Source organism: Panthera leo, chromosome C1, assembly GCF_018350215.1.
Source record: "Panthera leo isolate Ple1 chromosome C1, P.leo_Ple1_pat1.1, whole genome shotgun sequence".
NCBI classification, from domain to species: Eukaryota; Metazoa; Chordata; class Mammalia; order Carnivora; family Felidae; genus Panthera; species Panthera leo.
Genome location: NC_056686.1, coordinates 42,746,472 through 42,767,182, shown reverse-complemented (window position 1 = coordinate 42,767,182; position 20,711 = coordinate 42,746,472). Strand labels below are relative to the sequence as shown.

Genomic DNA, 20,711 nt, shown 5'->3' with positions numbered 1-20,711 from the left:
GCCACCTGCCTCACATCCTCAGCCACGGTCACATGAGCATGTAATATGCACAGAGGTACATGGGCACATTAACCAGTTCCACACATGCATCATATCTGGGTGGGAGCGGATGAGGCGTGCTTAGGTCCAGTCCAGCTCCCCCAGCTTCTCCTGATCTCACACGTCTTGGTATGGAGACCCTGACCCACCACCACCACCTCTGTCCCATGTGCACACTGCACAGGCCTGTGCACCAGGGAACATCATCTCCCATCCAGCCCAGGTTCACTCTTTCTTACTCACCCCTCAGCCTCCTATCTATCAGCCTGTCACCTCCTCCAGGCAGCCAGTGCTGCTTTCCCTGGCCTGTCTGCTACCTCTGGGGCAGGGGCCTTGCCCGGCTCATTCCAGCGTCTGCGGCTCCCACTCGCCAGCGGGCCCTCAGCAGGGTCACCGCGAGCCAGCCGAGGGAGGAGTGGACCAAGGACAGGAGGGAGGAGGGAGAGGCGGCGGCGGCGGGAGGAGCGTGGGGCGGAGGCGGCCGCGGGAGGGGGCGCGCGCGCCGGCGGCGGCCGCCCAGGGCCGGGGCCGCGCGCCCAGCCTGAGCCCGCCCCGCCGCCGAGCGTCACGGAACCTGCTTGAAATGCAGCCGAGGAGCCGGGGCGGGCGGCAGCGGCGGCGGCGGCGGCGGGGGCAGCGGCAGCCCCGGCGCCGCGGCAAGGACTCGGCGGGCTGAGGCGCGGCGGCGGCAGCCGCACGGGGTGCGCGGGGCGCGGCGGCCGGAGCCCGGGGCCCGCCATGGGCCGCCCCGAGCGGGGCGCGCTCCGGCCGCTGGCGCTGCTGCTGTTGCTGCTGCTGCTGCAGCTCCAGCATCTCGCGGCGGCGGCAGATCCACAGCGCGGCGGCGAAGGTGCGTGAGGCTGGTCCCTGGCCGGGCTCTGAGCCGCCGGAGCCGCCAACAAAGCGCGGCCCGGGGACCGGGATGCGGGTTGCGCTGGGGCCCCGAGCCCGGGCCTGGGTGGGTTAGGCTTTTCGGGACCCAGTTATCCTTCAATTTGCCCTCGACCCCCTCCCCCGCGGCTCCCGGTGTTGTTGGCTCTGCCCTCTGGCACCTGCTCCTGGGGGATGGGCCCCGTGGGGGCCAGGCGGGCCGGGAACTTTGCAGGTTAGGGGTGGTCATTGATGATTTTGGGTGGGCTGCGTGAATCTCGCCAGTGGGGTTTATTTGACACGCACGCCTCGCGGCGGCGGTGAGAGCTGAGCCGGGAGACTTCCCCGCTTGACAATGCGTTTCCGGCGACCCCTGCGCGCCGCGGAGAAAGAGGGGCTGCGTGCGAGGGGGATGTGCCCGCAGCGCCCAGTGCTTGCGTCGCGGCGTGTTCGGGGGCTCCCTGTGGGCCATGTCTGCGTAGATCTCTGGCTATGGGCCGTGAGTGCGAGTGAGTGTTCTAAATGGGGGGTATAGTCAAATCGTGTGACACGGACAGTGTGCTTGGCCTCGTCGTGCCACGGAGTAGCCCGCCATCCCGTTACCATTCCCCTCCTTCCGGATCGAGGGTGCCCAAGGCCTCCCGAGGTCGTTGGCTCCATCATCGCCCCCTCTCCTGCACCCCAGTAGACCCCTACCCCCAGCCAGGACTGCGCTATCCGCCACCCTGCTCACGCCCCCATCTTCCCCGCGCAGGGCCGGTCAAAGAGTGCGAAGAAGACCAATTCCGGTGCCGGAATGAGCGCTGCATCCCCTCCGTGTGGAGGTGCGACGAGGACGACGACTGCTCGGACAACAGCGACGAGGACGACTGCCGTGAGTGGCCGGCGGGGGAGGAAGGCACCGGGGCGGGGGCGGGGGGCTCCTTGCTCAACGCACACGTGGCTGCAGCCGCCGCTGGGCCACCTGCGTGGATCTCACTGCCAGGAAGCTGCCCAGGCGCCGCCTTCCTTAGGATTGGGTGGCCCTTGGCGACCCAGCGTGAGCTGGGCGTCCAGCGTGTCCTAATGAGGTCGGGGGCGGAGCCCCAGTCGGTGTGGCCCAGGAGGATGGCGCGCCACGCCCGGGTTGCTGGGCCGGAACGGGACCGTCCCTGTACGCGTCTAGCTTCCTGCGATCGGGTACTCCTGGACTCCTGCGTCGGCCCCACGGAACGCACCGGTGTTTCAAAGTTCCAGGCAATTCCGGGCTTCGCCAGGCTCCTTTCCTTGCTGGTTTTTTGTGAATGAATGGGCTCCCCGGGGCCCCTGATTGGCTAGGCGAGGACCACCCCATAGGCCCCCGTGGCCGGAGCGGCCAATCGTGGAGCCGGAGGGTGTGCAGTTTTCTGGCGCCCAGGGTGCAGGGGCCCTGCCCCGGCCCCGCCCCGGCCACACCTCCGCATGCATCTCTTGGGTTGCTAGAGCTGGCAAGGCCCTGGCGCTGGCTCCCGCTTCTTTTCTGCCTAGTCACGGTGGAGAGTTTTTTGTGCCACCCTGGGCTCTACTGCCAGCCCGGCTCGGGCATGAGTCATGGGGCAGACTAGGAAGGAGGGGGCCGGGAGGAACGGTTTGCTTCCTGGAGAGGGCCCGAGGATTGCGAGGCTGCGCGTGAACCCTCCGTGGTGGCCGTGTGCACGTGGCGGGCCTTCTTTGCTGAGTGTGGTGTTTGTACCCTTGGGCGCTACAGCTTTGCAAGTTCTTTCCTGGGGTGTTTGTGGGACAGAAGTGAGTTCGCCGGCAGTTACCGTGAAGGAGTGTATTTCCAGGAACAGAAAAACAGGGCTCTTTAGAAACAGACGCAGGTGGTCATTATTCATCGTTACTGAATGCCTGCTCTGTGCCAGCACTGGGGCACTTTGGACAACAGGCCCACTCCTGCAGGCCAGGGAGGCCCATAGGCTCTGCAGGAGGGCAACAGGTGGACAGATCCACAGCACCACACAGTGGCAGGATGGGTAGAGGGACACCTGGACCGACACTGTGTTGAGTCCTTGAGGCTTTTGTGTTTGTTTGTTTGTTTGTTTGTTTGTTTGTTTTATCATGGGTTTGCCAGTCGGCCTCTGGATTCATTCTCAGACCCAACCCAGAGTTGGTTCTGTGTTTTGGCCCTTCCCGTCCTGTCTCTATCTTCTCACCTGACCACTCGGACTAATCGTTCTTGCCCTGTATTTGAACACCAGTTCTCTTCGTGTAATTGGAAGTAACGAGACTAACATGTGCTGACCATTCATTAGCTGTGTGCCCGCACCGTGGTAAGTGCTTATCTTGCATAAGCTCCTTTAATCTTCTGAACAGCCCTGTTTTACAGACTAAAGAAACTGAGGCACTGAGAGATTAAGTTGAGCTATTGAGCTGCTAAGTAAGAGCTTGAATTTAATTCTTAGCCCAGTCATAACCCTCACCATTTATTTCCCAGGGCTATTGAAACAATGAAAATGGTAGGGCTGGAGTAAAATATTGCAGTGAGTGTCCTCCCTGGGAGTTGTTCTGTGGTTCCCCTTAGAGCGGGAGTGCCAAGGATGAGGCAAGGAAAGGGAAACTGTGAGTCTGGGTTGGTTTTACCTTATCTCCCTGGCTCTGTACAACAACAGTCTTGTGCGGGTTTTTCTTGTCATCCCCGTTTGTAGAGATAGGGATGCTGTCTCAGAGAAGTTGAGTGATTTGCCCAAGGTCACACAGCTGAGAGTGACAGAACTTGGTCAGGATGTCCACGTGCCTCCTAGCTTAGGAGTACTGCCTGCTGCAGTGGGGAGTGTGGTGCAGAAGGACCCAAAAAGATGACCCAGCTGTGTCGCGCTACGTGTTCAAAAATGGTCTTTCGTCATTCCTTGCTTCCTCATGTGGGGAGTTACCCCCACTGTGGGCCGCCTGCCCAACCTGCATTTCCTTGAAGTACCCTCCCCTCAAGTCTGTTGGCTCCTCCCTGAGCAGTCTCTCTGCCTTATACCTGACCCCCTCTTTGTCACTCCAACCCTTCTATCCTGTGAGAGAGCCTGAGCCACCCTACCTCTGGACCTCTCTGGGCCTGCAAAATGGGTGTTGCCCTCTGTCAGTGAAGTCTGTGTGAGGCAGAATGAGTGCAAGCTCCCAACGGGGCCAGGATGCAGCCCGCGACTACCAATACCCGATGGAGGCTGGAGGGAGGAAGCTTTTACATTGAGGAGGCCAAGGAAGACTTCCTGGAGGAGGAGACAGCTAAGCCAGGCCTTGAAAGATGGTAACTAATATCACTCGCTCAAGGCTTACCATTTAAAAATAGGTGGTGCGGTCCCCATGTTGTGGAGGAGGAAACAAGAGTTCAGAGAGGTGAAACGACCGCCCCGCCCCGCCCCGCCCCGGAAAGTCACACAGCTCCTCAGGGTTAGAGCAAGAACTCAGACCAAGGCCTTCTAAGTCCTGATCTTCATCCACAGTGGGTGGGACTTGGCACTTACCGGAGACACTGGTAGAGCCGGGAGGATGGGGAAGTGAAGCGCTCGTGGGGCTTCAGCTCCTAGCTCAGAAGAGCTTCAAAGCGGAGGAAAAGGCTGGAAGCCTGAGGACTATGCTCAAGGAAGCCCAGAGGCGGCCCAGGCAGGCAAAGTGAGGTGGGATCCCCGACTGTGGACCTGGGTCACGTAGGCCAGTTGGCTCCTTGGCCTCAGTTTCCTGTTGCTCTTTAGTGTCTGGGGACAGAGACGGGGGTTCTGGTCTCTGGCCAGCCCTTTGCTCCCGGAGTAACAGCAGCAACAGTGAACACTTACCGCGCCCTTGCATTGGCCCAGGCGTTGTGCCGAGATTCCACATGCGTCACCTCATTATCCTCGGTTCTGTAAAATGGGGCAAGTCTCTGAAGTACCTGCATTAGCCCCATTTTACAAAGGAACAGAGCAGTTAAGTAACTGGCCCATGGGTATTTGATGTTTAAGTGAAATTGCTGGGGTGTGAATGCAGGCGGCCAACTATGGCACCTGTGCTGCCCCAAGCACCAGCTGATGACCTCAGGCAGGACCTCCCAGATCTCCATTTCCTCCCTTGAGGTGACATCAAGCCTCCGCCCACCCCCTCCCTCATGCCCGCAGCTCTGTGCTCCTCCTTGGGGCCGGGCTGCGTGTACAGGTAGACTGGTTTTGTGCTCAAATTCTTCCACCTTGTTCATGCTTCTTCAGCTTGCCCTTGTACTCCCAGCCCCCATCAGCCCTCCATCCTAGGTTTAATAACAAATGGCCGCAGTGAGGTCTCCCATGGCTGAGAGTTCATTAGCTGGGCAAGGCCAGGCTGCAGGAGCACGGAGGCTTGCTGGGAAGCAGCCTTGTAAATAATTAAAGCTCGGCCACAGCTCCCAGCTGGGCCTTGCAGCCAGCATCTGGCCTTCAGAGGGCTGCCTGGCCTTGGCCATGGTCTCACACCCCAGACCCTAGGCCCTGCTTCATCCCCTTTTTGGATGGACTCATCAGAGAGACAGTATTACTCCCCTCTGAACTGCGACCTCCATGTGACCAGGCAACGCCACCATTCACAGCCTTCCTGAGGCTCCCACATACCCACAGGATAAAGTCAGCTTAGACCTCTCTGCATTTGGCTCTCTGTGACTGGCTCCTGTTGCCACTCCCCTCCAGCCTCTTCCTTTGAGCCCGCAACACTGAGCTGTAGCTTCTCTCTCACTCTGGCCTTCCTGCTGCTTCTCACCTCCAGGCCTTTGTGCTTGTCATTTCCTCTGCCTGGGTCGCTCTTTCTGCTCCCTCACCTGGCTACCTTCTTATTGCCATCTTAGAAGATTCAGTGCGGGTGTCCCCTCCTCCAGGAAGCCCTCCCTGCTACCCTCTATTCCCAAGGCCAAGATACAGGAGTGAAGAGAGTGAGAAGGGACTTAGGGAGCTGTGTTGAAATCGTAACTCAGTGGGGCCCTAAATCAGACACACATAGTTTTCTATCCCAGCTGGGACCTTTGTTTGATAGGCCTTGGGAGTGACGATAGTCTCTCCTTCCCAAAGATATTCTGAGGATTGTGTGCCAATGAGGCAATGTGCCTGATGAGCAGCAGGTGTTCAATGAATGGTAATAGGTGTGATGGTTCTCGGAGGGAGGAGCTTCGCTGAGTCTCTAGGAACCTCACTGCAGGTCACCCAAGAGCCCCCTGCTTCCCCTGCCTCCATTTGCTTAGCAAGATGTCGGAAGGTTCCTGCACTGGGGATTGCCTCAGCCAGTGGGCTTCCCGGTAATGGTGGATGTGGTGCCAAGGCCATTTAAATGGACCTGGATGTGGCAGAAAGGTACCCAAGGAGGGGTTGAGGGAAGAAATGAGCCAAACAGGCCTGATTGGTCTCAGTGGGTGAGTGGCCTGGGGCCCTGGGAGAGGCAGAGGATGGCTGCCCTCAGGCCCTGTGTTGGTCCCGAAGCTGGTTTCCGTCCTGTCTGGCCTGTATTCCTTTCCTCCTGGCTGTGCCTGCTAAAGGAAGGAAACCCTACAGCCCCCATAGCTCCGCCCAGCAGGCCCCAAGCTTCCCTGTCTTCTAGATCCAGGCTTGTGCCCCCAGGGCCAGCCCCTGTGAGCCTTGGGAGCGTTTGCTGAAGACTCTCCCTCAGGGTCTTTCCACAGGCCCTCCCTGGACAGAGTTGTGCTCTGTGAGCCCCTCCGCTTTCTCAAGACTGCAACCCCCTCCCGCCCTCCACCCCCCAGGGGCAGTAGCCCTCAGGGTTGGTTGGCTCCATCCTCCCTAGTTGTCATTGGGCAGCTGGCTTGACAGTTTTTCCCACCCTGGGGAAATACCAGCAGCAGGTGAAGCCAGAGAGATGCCCCCTGGGGAGAGGATAGGGAGCAGGAGAGTGTAGGACCGGATTGTACCCCCTCAAGCCATATAACCAAATGGAATCCAGCTCTCCTGGCTCCAGGGTTAGTAGTCAGAGCCCTGGGCCAGCTCCGCCCCCAGGAAGCCAGACCTGGGGCCCCACTTCTAAGCAGCGCTGGTAACACCTGCCCCCTCTTCCGAGATCTTGCATATCCAGATCACTGAGTCTTTGAAGGCCTGGTGGAGAGGCCACCCCTGGCCAGGTTGCCTTCCCTGACCCCTTGTCCTCCAGCTCTCCTGTTCCTGAGCTCCTACAACATGTCCTTGTTCTTCCCTCAGTCTCAGATCCTCCTCTACATTGTCTGTTCTGCCACCCTCATGCTGGGCACTAGGGATTCTGAAAGAAGTAGTTCCCTAGAGGGAATTACACATAACAGACTTTGGCCACTTAACCCATGCCTGGCACCGCGTTGGGCAATTTGCATTCGTTAGCTTTGCTACTCACAACCCTGTGAGGGCTATTTTCTTATTATTCCCATTTTAAAGATGGTGAAACTGAGGCCCAAAGAGAAGTGACTTGGCAACGTCATGAGGCTGAAGTGGTGGAGCCAGGATTTGATTCGAGTCCATCTGGTCTGGAGCCTGGACGCTTCCTCAGACTCTTCCTCTCCCAAGGACTCTTCTGCTCTTGTGGGGGTGAGAGAGCCTGGGGCTCAGAGGATGTAGAGGAAGTGGGTTAGTAGCAGCGATGTCCCAGGCTGCAGGTTTCTAGCCTGGCAGGGACTCTTCTCTGGAGACGCCCATGGAGCATCAACATACGGTGCTCCTTGTGCAGCCTCCCACAGGTGTGACCCTCCACAGTTTCCAAGGCCTCTCTTGGCCATTGCCTGTGAGGTGGAGATTACTGTTCCACCTGTACGGATAGGGAAACTGAGGACCTGGCAAATTGCCACTGATACAGGTGCATTGCTCTATGAGTGGAAAGATGTTTCCTCCAGGAAAGTTCAAGAGCCCAAGTCATCAGGACCATCCATCGAGACATCAGAGTGTGGTCTTCATTTCTCTGAACTTCCCATGCAAGTCCCTGATCCTAGGTCTTTGCACGTACTTCCCTGATGACCACCCATCCCTCAACACCTAGCTCATGGCCACCTCCGTGAAGCCTTCCCCAGCTTTTTAACCTCTTCTGTGTCTGGATGCTCATGGCTTTGTGCACCCTTGTCATAGCCCCTCATAGGAAGTCCAGGTTACGAGGGAGTGTCTGAGCAATTTGAGGTGACCCACAGGGTCTGGCACAGGGGAAGTATTTGGAGGATGGCATGTGAATGAATAAACATGATCGAGGAAACGTCACCTACTTTTGAGGGTGAGAAGCTGATACTGGTCAGATGGGGGGCCCTTGAGGACCAGGAAGGGAGCTGGGTCACTTGAAGCCCAGAGAGTGCCGGTGGCTTATTGGCAGTCACACAGGGCCTGGACTGCCTCCTTGCATGTGCGTGTGGGCTTCTTAGTGCCCACCCTGCAGACTTGGGTGCTTTTCCAGCCCTAGGCTTCAGAAACTGAAACCAAAGCCCTGGTGTCCAGAAATCGGCCCTAGATGTCATCAGGGACCCATTCTCAGAACCAGGGTGACCTCACTCCCTGGGCTGGACTTGAATCAAGACAGCCATGCTCCCCCCTCCCCCTGCCATCCCTGCCCTCTCTCTTCCCTGCTGGATCAGGGAACAAGGTGTTCTCAGGATGAGGGCTGGGCATGGACTTCTGCACAAGAAGCGGCTAGGGGCTCCCACCCTGGGCCTTACCTGCCCCTGAATTGCTCATCTAAAATCATGTTAATTATAATAGGAGTTAATGAGTGTGCTTGCTGCTGAGGACTTTCTCATGCAAGACCTCCCACAGCCAGTACCGTAAAGGATCATCACTGCACTTCACAAAGGCAAGAGCTGAGGCTGCAGGAGATGAGGTCACTTGCTCCGGGCAGCCCGGCTGGTCAGTGGCAGGACTGGGCCACGCCTGTCCGGCTGCAGTCTATCACAAGTGAAGGGAAGCCATATGCGCTCACACATCCCAGTCACAACAGCGAGGGTGGCCTGGGGGGCCTTGCTTCCTTCCCACGCACCCCAGGCATCCCGCTTGCCAGCCCCTACCAGTGGGTATACTGGCTCCCTCCTGAGCGGCTCTGGCCCCCGGGTGCCCTCAAGCATGAGCTGGGCCCCTGAGCGGCAATTTTAATCCCCAGCCATGATTGTCTGGCGCCTCTCATAAGCTGCTGAATGTCACAGACCCCAGGAATAGCCCCTCAGCCCGAGTGGTTCAGGAAGGGGCCCTGTGAGTTCTTCACCTGCTGCACCCGGTGTGACCTCTGTGTCCCTAGCAGGGCCCAGCCCAGATGCCCACAAGCTAGCCGCTTTGGGGGTATAGAGCCCAGCACACATCAGGCACCTCAGGATGCCCTGTGGTGACTGGGAGAGTCCCCCAGGAGAGGCAGGGATGTGAGGCTCCCAGTTCCTGTGACCACTCATGCCCTCTACATGTAACCTGCCCCTTGGAACATGGCAGAACAGACAGCCCAAAGCCTCTCTGGGAACTACCAGTCTGGGTCTGTGGGAATGGTCATGTGGCCAACATCCTCCCCTGGTCACTGACCTTGAGGTGCCACAAGGAACTTTATCCCAGACACTCTGGAGACTATTTCTTTCTTTTTTAAAAAACTTTGTTTTTTTAACGTTTATTCATTTTTGAGAGACAGAGAGAGACCAAGCACAAACAGGGGAGGGGCAGAGAGAGAGGGAGAGACAGAATCTGAGGCAGCCTCCAGCTCTGAGCTGTCAGCACACAGCCCAACGTGGGGCTCAAACTCACGAACCGTGAGATCACTATCCCAGCCAAAGTCAGACACTCAACCGACTGAGCCACCCAGGCGCCCCTCAACTCAGTTGATTTTATTTATCTTTCCAGTGGAAATTACTTTGATTATATAAAAGTAATTTTCTACTTGTAATTTCAAGAAAAACACAAGCAATACAGAGAAGCAAAAAGAAGAAGGTGACGGTCAGCCTCGGTTATACCGTCACGTAAGCAGCATCTCCTCCCAGAGGATTTTCTCTGCTTGTGAGCGGGTGTGCATGAACACACGCATTTTTTTTCTTTTAACAAAAATGAGGCTGTGTTAATGCTAATTGTTTTCTCCCCACGTCAAGCATGACTTTCTTTGTCAATAACAGTAGAGTCATATCATTGTTTCCCAGGGCTAGTCAGTCATCCAATGCAGGAATCTTCCATAACTTAACTATACAGTCTCCTATTGATAGACGTGTGTTTAGTTGCTTCTGTTTTTTGTCCTGTTGTCCACAGCCCTGGGATACGCATCCTTGTACTGTATGTATACCTTTGTGCATTCGTCCTTAAGATGAATTCTTAGGAAAGACATTGCCGAGCACATCCATTTCCATCCTTACCATGGTGCTCTCTCGAGGTGACGCTTTCCCACCTCACTGCCACACCCCTAAATCTCCACAGCCCTTCCCGGCCAGGCAGGCAGCCCGCAGGACCTCCTTGAGCACAGGGCCCCCTGATCTCCGCCCCGTGGGTCAGACAAAGTAGCCAGATCTGGGCCACGCAAAGCAAAGCAAGGAGAAAGGACAACGATGTTCTGGCCTCAAGGACTCCCTACCCCCACCAAAGAAAACAAAAGGGAACAAAACCAGTCTTCATTCTTCTCCAGATATTTGTAGAATCCATTCCCACATCATTGTAATCGTTGTTCTGTATCGGCCTGTAACTTGCTGAGTAACCTTGGGCCAGTGTCTCTCCCTCTCTGAACTTATTTCCCCTTACTCATTGTTCCTTGCTCCACCTGCCCTGCAAACAGCAGTCTGAGCAGACTCCTCCTCCCTGGAGCTGGCTCAGGGTCGGTCCTGGCCTGGGGGTGGGGGACCTATGGCCTTTGAGCTCCTTACTGCCTGGGAAGGGTTAGTAGGAGCATTGCTGGCTTGGTGGGTGGATTCTGGGCAGGCAGACAGAGGGTAGTGGACTTCGTAGGATCTCCTTCCAGAACTCAGCCCCGAGGCCCAGGCTCCTCGGGCCACTTTCCCTTCTGCCCTTTTTCCTGTGCCCATGATTGTGCTGGGTATAGTGGCGGAATGGACAAAAACAGACCCACGGGCCCTGTGACTAGCTGGGGTCCCTGGTGTGGGTCTTCTATTCTGAGCTTTAGATCCCTCGGTCTGTGAAACAGGATAATAAGCCCACGTCTCAGAGGTGTGTGGGCTGATGTCCTGCTCAGAACCTGGCCCTGAAATTGAGCATCTCTGTTCCCCTTCCCTAGCCTGTGATCCCTGCCGAGGGAACGGCCAAGCAGAGGGACTGTCAGCAGTTTCCCTCCTCATCCAGCAAGGACACAAGAGGGGCAGCTCCTGGAATGGTAGCGGGAGAGATGTAGGTCAACTGGCCAGTTGGGAGAACTCGGCTGCCTGGAAGTGTAGCAGCTTCTCGGATTGGGAGGGTCTGGAGGAACCCGGCCACTCTGCTCCCATCTGCTTTGGGGGCCCCAGGGCGACTGCTTCCGGCATGGTCTGAGGGAGCTGGCCAAGCAGAGGGGCCCAGGAGAACTGGTTAACTAGAGAGCCTGGCATGGTTAGTTATCCAGAGAGGGCCTGAGTTCACCGACAAGGCCAGGTTAACATCAGAGAGTTGGCAGCTGATGAGAGGCAGGAAGGCCCCGTCAGGGCCAGGTTAAGCTGCTCGAGTGAATAGCTGGAGGCCAAGGGTGGGCTTTCCTGGTGGCCCGAATCCAGGGACATTCAGCCAGCGCTTGTCCCTCCCTCCTTTACTTCCTGGACCCCGAACTGCCACCTGCTGCCCCTATCAGCCACAGAGCCCTCTCTCAGCCATGTGCACCAACACACATAGGTGTGCGTGCTCCAGGAGGGGGTGTGCACTGGGAGGGAGGTGACCCTTCTGGATATACGAAGCCTGCGGGGTCAGGGTGACGTTCTTCCTCCCACGCCCGCCAAGACAGCCGAGCCAAGCCAAGGCCAAAGTCCCCCACTGGGTGTTTGTGGCAGAGAATTATTTGTAGCTGGATAGGCGCCAGCAGTCTCTGTTCCCAGCCTGCCCCCTGCCACGCCACAGCAGCCTCTCCCCGCTAAGCCCCAGCCTGCAGCCCTCTGTCTGGCCCCTACCTACCCCCACCCCGAAGGCTGAGGTTGATATAAACTCTGACCCAGATGACAGGTCCACCTCTGCCCCACCCCAGCTCCTACCTTGCCGAGTGACATTGGCAGGTCCCTGCCTCTCTTGGGGTCTCTGCTCATTAGGAGTAGGGCATCCCTCTCAGACCCAATTCTCTGGGTATCTTTTGCTTTCCCCTAAGAACCAGGTTGTTCACAGGAGCTGGAGTCTGTCATGGCCAAGCCCACGGTGTGGGGGTCGCAAGGAGCTGCCCCTTCCTGAGGCCCCGGAGTTCCAGAGCAGGGGCTGTGACATCCAACCCCTCCCACAGGGGACGTGGCCTAAACCATAGAAAACATACTACAACCACTTGGGAGTTTCTGTCTGTTTTCCTGCTGAGTGTGACTAGACTGATTCTTTAATACCTGTGAGCTAGCCAGAACAGACTTCATATCAGCTACATGGGTGATGGTCTCCTCTCCCCTTCCCCTTCCCTTTCCCTGCCTGCCACAGCTGCCTGCTTCTCAAGGGTGCGGGAACAAGCATGCCTCCTGACCCAGTGTCAGCCAGACCTGGGTTTCCCCTGTAGTTCTTCCACATCCTGGTTGGGGGCCCTGGTGCAAGTCCCTTGAACCTGAACCTCAGACTTCTGTACAGTGAGCAGTAAGTAGTCCCTGGCCTTTGCACAGCACCTGAAACCTCACTGGGTCCCACAGAGCCAGGAGCTGGGCCGTACCACAGCACAGGGGTCTGCCAGCCTGTGTGGTTACAGTTCCTGTTCTCTTTGCCACCTCCTCTCCCAGACCCTCGGCCTCCCCCTCCCTGGCCTTTGGCCTTGCCCACGCTTGCAGATTCTGTCCTGGGAGTGGAGGGCTCCATCAGTCAACTGAACCCTGTTGAGAGCCAGTCCCCCCAGGCTCTCAGTGCCACCACACCAGGAACCAGGGAACCTCTCCTTGTCACTGACTTGCTGAGTGATCTGGGCAAGTCTCTGCCCTTCCCTGGGCCTCAGTCTCCCCATCTGTACTGGGAGAGAGTTAGGGTTGGATCTGGAGTTTGAGTTCCTGTGGGCAGCTTGTGAAATTCAGATTCCCTGGCATGGCCCAGGCCTAACCAAGACCTCTGCATGCTGTGCAACTAGGTGGGAGCCACGGATGTGAAGACTCCTCAGGCCCTCCTACCTCTGATGGCTCCTGCGTGCGTGAGTTGTGTCATCCGTGAGAGGCTCCACTGTGACACAGATAAGAGCAGGGCCTTGAGCCAGGCGGCCTGGGGGCGAGTCCGTACTTCACTTCTTCCTAGCTGGGGGACCCTGGGCAAGTTACTTCACCTCTGTGAGCCCTCATCTCATCTGTAAAATGGAGCCATCGATCCCTACCCCACAGAGTGGTTGGAGGACTGTGTGAGTTAATTTAGGGGGAACACGAAGAGTGGTCAATGCTCAGTTCAAGACTTGCTAGGTTTATGTTGACCTCCTGCTCTGAGCTCCCGTCTCCTGTCGGTCTTTCAGGAATCCCCTCCTGTGCCGGGCTGCTGTGCTGTGGTATGGAATGGGAGGAGCCAGGGAGCCCCCAAAAAGGCTCCTTTGTCCCCGCTACTTCCCGGTGGCCCCAGGCCAGAACTTACTGTCCTAATTTAATTAGGAAGAGTCCTTCCAGGGACTTCATTAGGAAATGAGTCCAGAGCCTCAGAGACCTCTGGGAGGGGTGGGGCGCAGGAGGAGGCTGCGTTGTGTCTGACCCTGCCCAGCCCTTGGCCCTGTGCTCCAGATGTGCCCAGGAAGATAAGGGTGCTTGGTCTGTTAGCGGGGAGGGCGCAGACCCAAGACATGGAGCATGGGCAGCCAGGGCCTCCATTCTCTGTCCCCTGCCCAGCTCCAGCTGCACCACCTCTGCTCCAGGTAGGGGTAGAGGAGGTTGAGAGAGGTTTCTCTGGTTCTGCTCTGCCCACTGCTGGTACCCGCTGTCCCCAGCCTGGCACAGAGCAGGCCTTGGTGAATGTATGTTCGGTGAATGAATGAGTGAGCTGTGGCTCCTGGGGCTAGACCTGCAGCCTCATTTGGCCCAAGGAGCCTTCCCACCCCATGCCGATGCAGGGATTCTTTCAGCAGCCCTGGAGGTTGGAGTGGGGGATGTCCAACTTCTGCCTGAATACCTCCGGGGACAGGGAGCACACTAATTGACCAGATAGCTTCTTCTGTTCCTGGATAGCTCTTCCTGTTAGAAAATCTATCTTCCTTTTCAATAAGACAAGCCCTGCCGCCTGTGATCAGCTCTATTTCTGAGGCCTCTGCTCCAAGAGACTGCCTCACCCCTTCACCCCCCAAGCCTGCTCAGCGTCCCTTCCCAGCCGTGACGGCTGACATGTTATGAGACCTGAGGTAAGGCCCATTCCCCTCTTGGGCCACTGCTTCTTGGTGCCTGGCAGGCTGCACACTCTTGGGCTCTGTAAGTGCTGGCCACCTCCTGTGACTGTGACCTGCTTCCCAGGGAAGTGGAGAGTGAAGACAGGTGTGCCATGCCTAGATGTAAAGTGACATCTCTACAGACATCTTGGTCTCCTAGTTAGCAGGGCAGCAGTTCCCAGACCCCACAGTGACCTGCAACCCAGCCCATAAGCACCCCGGGCTATGGTGGGCCTCTTCTGCCCCTGGAACTAGTTCACAGCGTGGACACCACTCCAGCCTCGGTTAGGAACCTAGGGGTCAGCACCACCCCTGTCCCCTCACTGCTAAGGGTCGCTAAGTCCTTAGATTCCTCCCCTGCCCTGCCAGTCCAGGGCCTTTCCCCATCCCACTGCGCTGTCCCTAGACCAGTACAGCAGTGACAACCTAAATCTGTTCTTCTCCTCCAAACTGTTCTCTGCTCAGCAGCCAAATGCTGTCAAGCATGCAGGGCTTTGTCCCGTCCTTGCTCAGCATCCTACAGTGACGTCTACCACCCAGAGGATCAAGTCTGCTTGACTGACATTCAGGGCCCTTTAAGACATGCACCTGGCTTCTCTGCAGCCCCAGACCTCACCATCTACTTGCCCCCCAAATGCCATGGCTCTGTGCTCCAGCAGTACCCAGAATGAGGAGCAATATCACAGGGCATCGTACTCTTATATATAGTTCCCTCTGCCTGGAAGGTTCTCTGCTTGTCCAACTGCTCTTTACCTCAAGAGTCACTGATTCCAGGGACATTTTCCCTCCAGCCCCAGGTGGGTCTGGGCCTCCTCTGGGCTGTCCATCCCTGTGTTTCTGTCTGTCCTTGCCACTCTGCACCGGGATGGTCTGATCAAGAGTCTGGTTGACACCAGACCACAGGCCTCAGGGGGATGGGGCAGGGGGACCTGGCCAGAGCCTGAGGAGGAGGAAAGAAGGGAAGAAGAAGGCATGGGGTGCTCTCTGGCTTTGCATATGCCCAGTGCCCCTGCCAGCTGTTTGTACCCCTCACGTTGTATGTGTGGGGCATCGGTGTTTCTGAGAGTCTGAGCTCCAGTGTTCACCAAAGGGGTGTTCTGTGCCAGTACCCTGCCAGGACCCGGGAGATGGATCTGTAGATGGAAAGCAGGCCCTGTCTTCTGAGTGTTGGCTGCCTAACTCAATGTGTGACCTCAAGTAATCAGCTTCACTTCTCTGAACCTCAAGTTACTTTGGCTATGAAAGGGGCAGAGGGCCCAAGATACTTCCCCTTTCTCTCAGGCACATCTGTGCTGTGGCTGGGGTCAGATATGGCCCTGCAGGGCCATGAGACTATGGCTAGACCAGAACTTCCTTTCTGGAAGGAACAATTCCACAAACATTTGGCCCCTGGGGACTTCATGGGGTAGGAGTGGGCATGGGTTTTGCTCTCTTTTTAGGGGAAATACCCATGCCTGCATTTGCCCAGCAGTTGGAAGCTGCCAAGAGCTTACTCCCATCCAGGGTGATGGTTTGCTCACCAGCGTCCTGGTTTTACAACTAAAAGCCCCAAGCTACCTGCACCCTGCGAACCCCCTCCAGGTCTGCGGCAGGGCGGCCCCATTGCTTGCGGGTTCTGCTGCCAGTTGGGCGGGGCTCACTTGAGATCAAGGAAAAGGCTGAGTGTTCCCATGTTTGGGGAGGACTGGAGGAGAAAGAGAGCCCCCTTGGAAGGTCTGGAGGAGCTGGGGCATCTTGGATGGGGTGCTGGTGTGAACAGGGCCGGGTGGCATGACCATTGTTCTGTTCCTGACTCTAACATAGCTTTGTGACTGCTCTCTCCGAGCCTGCCTCCCCAGCTCTTCCTCGCTTACTTCACAGTAGTCTGGTGAGGATCGTTACCTTGATGACCCTGACTTGCCTTCCTGCTGTCATTTATATTCTTCAAGGCATTTTCCCATTTTTTTTTTTTTTTTTTATGTCCCATTCTGGCCTCGCTACTCCCAAGATGAGCATTCCCACATTAAATAGGAAGAAGCTGGGGACACCAAACACTTGCACAAGGCTCTACAGTTTACAAAGCCCTTTCCACGTGTTGCCTCGGGGCTCCTAGTGTCCCCTGGGAGGTGGGCCTGGCAGGATTTACTGCGCCAGTTGTACAGCTGGAGACGCCGAGCCCACAACCCCACAGGATGAAGGGCTGAAAAGAAGTGAGTGGCCATGCTGTGTGGGGGTCACTGGCTGGACGGTCCTCTCCCCTCCCACTCCCACTTTGTCAATGTCTTCATCAATAGGAAAAGATGGAGACAGATGGAAGGGAAAGGAAGACACAGGGAGGAGGGGGAAAGAGGAAGGCCATGGGGTTCGGGGGTAGGGGGAGAGCGCTGGGGAGGCAGGGGGAGGGGGAGGGGTCCAAACAGAGCCGCTGCTTCCTCTTGTGGTTCTCACAGTCTGTCTGCACCAATTCCTGACAGATGGAGGGAAGGGGAGAGCTAGTGCCAAGAGGCTGTCACCGCAGGCGGGCAGAGCTGGGGGAGAGGGTGCTTTGTGGCCAGGGTTTGTATGGGGAGGGGGCAGCAGCTGGTGGTCTGGCTGCTGGCTCCTTGGAACCCGCTCCCCGGGAACCACGGTGGTAGGGGGGCGTGGATGCTGCTGGGCAGGAAAATGGGCAGTGGGGTGAGCCTGTCACCTGCCTGGGACTGATCATGCCCTTGCTCCTGCCCAAGCAGAGTCAGCCACTCCTCCCTTCTCCATACCCTGTGCCGCAGGGCCCTCCCCCCAAGGACACCTCTTACCCACCCCTCACTGGGTGTCGGGCTGGGCGGGTGCTCTGGGGGCTGGGGCTGAGCTGTGGTCAGTGTGGACCAGGGCAAGGAGAACATGGGCACCTGGATGACTTTGGGATTCTGGGGCCATGGGGGGCTCAGAGCAGGTGGGGTCCAGCCTCACATCTGCAGGACCAGAGCTCAGCCCCTCTTTGAGCTGCCCAGGGGTTTCCCAAGCCTTCTTCATGGCAAAAGACCTTTTGGTTCTCCTCTAGGCTCTGACAGGGTGGACAGGCCCGCTCCAGGGTCGGTTCGGCACCTTCAGCATCCCTTTTTGGAATGTGGGTTTCTCCAGGCAGCATTAGGTCTCATGCTCTCTTTTCTAGCACCCCCTTCCCCTCCCCCCTCCAGCCAATGCCCAACACAGGGCCCAGGACAGAGGCAGGGTCTAGTGAATGCTTGTTAAATAAATGGATGGATCCTCTGCTTGCATACCTCCTGGGATGGAAACCTCCTCATACAGCAATTCTTTCTATTTCCAGAAACAAAGTTCTTTCTGATTCTGTCCTGAGAGGCCTCACGGCTCCCAGTTCTGTTACAGGGGCCATACAGAGCCCCCTTGATGATCCTGCTGCCTTAGAGCAGTCTTGTAGACCAGAGACACCCCCAAGCCCACCTAGCTCCTCATTGGCACCTGACAGAGCTGGGTCTCCACTGCACTAATCTCTGGGTTATCAGTAATCACATCTATCATTTATTGACCTTTACTCAGTGCCAGGTGGTATCTCATTGGATCCTCACATCAGCCCCTTAAGATAGGTCGTGTTTTATCCCCCGTCTTACAGAGGAGAGAAATGAGGCAGAAGACAGTGAGCGGCTTCCTCAAGGTCATGTGGCTGATGTGTGAGTCAGGAGGTGAGGGGTGGCTGGGTGGGCCAGGAAGACCTCCCGGAGCAGGGTGTTGTGGCAGAGTTTAGGGGTATGTGGGGCTTGGCAGGGCTGAGGAGGGGTCACACTCTGGAGGCAGATCTGCCCCTGGCCCAGCCTCCATCCTTGCCTTCCTCCCCATACTATTCACAATCAGATCCTTAACACTGAAACTTTAACTGGCCGGTACTTCAGGAGAGACGTGGGTTCCCGAGACCCAGAGCCCATCCCCACCTGGAGACCAGGCTGGAGCCTAAAGATCTTACCATGGCCCTTCCTGGTCAGTGACCTGGGATGCATGTGGGGTCATGGCCAGCACCCTGGAAGGCAGGGTAGTGGATGGGAGCTGGGCTTCCTGCTGGTCCTTAAAGTTGGTTCTAGTCGAAGTGTCCTCCCCATTAATATTAATAATGGCAATCATTAATGATAAATTATGGTGTGTTCACCTTGTGCCAGACCGCAGCCGGGTGCCCTGGGGGAAAGCCAAGGGTAGACTGTGGTACCAATCCCGAGAGAGGGTGGGTACCTTCCACTGCATTTATCTCTTTCCAGAGCCTGTCACAGGCTGGGCGCTCAGAGGGCAGCTTAATAAATCTTCGCGGTTGAGAAACAGGTACGTGGGCCCTTCTGGTGGGACACACTCCTCCCCTTTCCCCATCATTCATAGATTGATTCCACAAACATGGCTGCCGGGCCCTGTGCCCACCCCAGCATGGCCTCTGTGGCCTGCACTTGCCCCTCACCTTGGCTCTTTGGATCCTCAGTTGCTCTCCAGGGAGTGTAGTGGGTGGCTATGGTCCTCACTCCTGTTGACTATCTGTGTGACCTTGGGCAGATCACTGCCCCTCTCAGATCGCTGCCCAAAGCTGGCCTTGGGTTCTTCATTTGTACAGTGAGGTTATAGCAGTCCTTTGCTCAAAGGACTATGGGAAGATTAGATGAGATGATGAGCACGTTCGCTCTCACGCTCAGGTTGGGATGGCAGGAATGAAGATCCCAGAACACCTCTGTTCTCTATGAGTGACCTCATGAATCCCCCGAGACCCCTGGCCCTCTGCTAACAGAGGGGTGGGGTGAGTCAGCATGTGAGTGGCAAATTCGAGCCCTGGCCGCTCAGACTCTGAGGCCCATGCCACTGTGCCAGGCAGGGACGAAGGACTTAACCTGAAAGCTCCTTTGGAATTGGAATTGCAGAGGCTCCTGGCTTCCTGTGCTGATCTCCTGCAAGCCTCCAGCCCCCAGCTCCCAAATCCCTCCTAATCCTGGGAAAGAGGCAGCCCCCTTCCGCCCCCATCAGGTCCGTCAGCAGCTCCCAGAACCCTCCCTGGGCCTGTCACCTCCCACATGGGCCCAGAAGCAGCAGGCGAGGGCCTGGGCTGCGAGGGTGGGGGATTTCCGACTAGGGTTGAGATCTGTCACAACATTAATGTTAATTAAGCCTCGTTAATTCAGTTCTCTGCTTACGCAGAGCTCCTGACAGCAAATTATTCATAAGTGAAGTGGTAAATTTATTGCTGCGTTTTCCCAAACACTCAGCAGCAAAGAATGTGCCCCTGGGAAAGTCAGAGGAAAGGCCTGGGGACGCACGCTGTACGGCTTCTGCCAGCCTGAACCACCTGGGCCTTGTAGCCCAGAGAACAGCCAGGACTCACTGGGAGAGGATGGACTCTGGGCCAATCAGAGAAGGCTACTGGAGATGTGGCGAGCACCCCGTCCCTGGAGGCATGTAAGCAGGAGGGCAGGGAGCATTGCAAGTCCCTCTGGACCTGCCCATCATCTCCACCTCATCCATCTCACACCACAGACTGCGGTGGCTCTGTGTTTTGTTTCCTCCCATAGAGCCTTGAAGTCACACAGTAGGGCCCCTAAAGAGTGAATTCGGATCTGGATGTGAGCCCCAGAACTGCAGTGCAATTTGACAGGAGCCCAGTATCCTCCACAGGGACCAGCTCCCCGTCTGCTGAGGCCAGACAGCCCTGCCAGGAGGCCGTGAAGGGGTGTCTTCCTATCCTGGGTTGTGGGGCACTCTTGGAACCAGGATCAGGCCCACGTCTGCGCAGATGGCTCTTGAGCCCAACCCCCCTTTCTAGGCTAGGTTATCAACCCTCAAGGTAAGGGCATAGCCTCTCCTGAGTTTAGTGGGAGCCTCTCCCACTCCCTGGCCCCACAGTCCCTCCCCCTATGCCCTGCTTCCCTCCTTGGCTTTGCACTGTGCCCTGCCTGGGACATTGGAACAAACCCAGACTCCGCGTACCTAGAATTTTTTTAAATTAATTAGAGCATTAAATGGTAGCCCTGTGGGAGAATCCCACCATCTGGCTGTCACGAGAGAGGCAGGAAAATCTATGCATATTTGTCTGTACTGTGTGAATGTCATACTAAGCCACCTGCGCATGTGTGGGTATGTGGTCCGTGTGCTGTGGAACGTGCACCGTGTGGCTTGTGCGTCAGAGTATATTTGGCACACGGTGCACATCTGAGCATGCAAGTGGGCCGTGTGTGCCTCTGTGGGCATGTGTGTTCGTGTGCAAGAACACACGCTGTGGACATGCACCGAGGGTCAGCACGCCTGCCTGAACACACTGCAGGCCTAGCTTTTGGGGGCATGGGTCAAGCTGAGCTGGGTACAGAGAGGGGGCAGCCTCTCAACCCCTCCTGGCTGAAGTGGTGATCACAGACAGGTACGCTGTGCACAGGTGGGAGGAGGGTAGGTTTGGCAACTGCACAGCTGGCCTGCAGAGGGCAGGC

General features: G+C 57.0%; 1 protein-coding gene across 8 annotated transcripts in view; it reads left to right on the top strand.

The window, feature by feature from the left end:
- The first annotated feature begins 777 nt into the window (after positions 1-777).
- Positions 778-20,711, top strand: part of LRP8 (LDL receptor related protein 8) — a 75,805-nt gene continuing 55,871 nt past the window's right edge. For all 8 annotated transcript variants that reach the window (XM_042951362.1, XM_042951361.1, XM_042951360.1 and 5 more), the window contains exons 1-2: positions 778-889; positions 1,664-1,783. In XM_042951362.1, coding sequence (XP_042807296.1) covers positions 778-889; positions 1,664-1,783 — 232 coding nt within the window. The remainder of the gene's footprint in view (positions 890-1,663; positions 1,784-20,711) is intronic.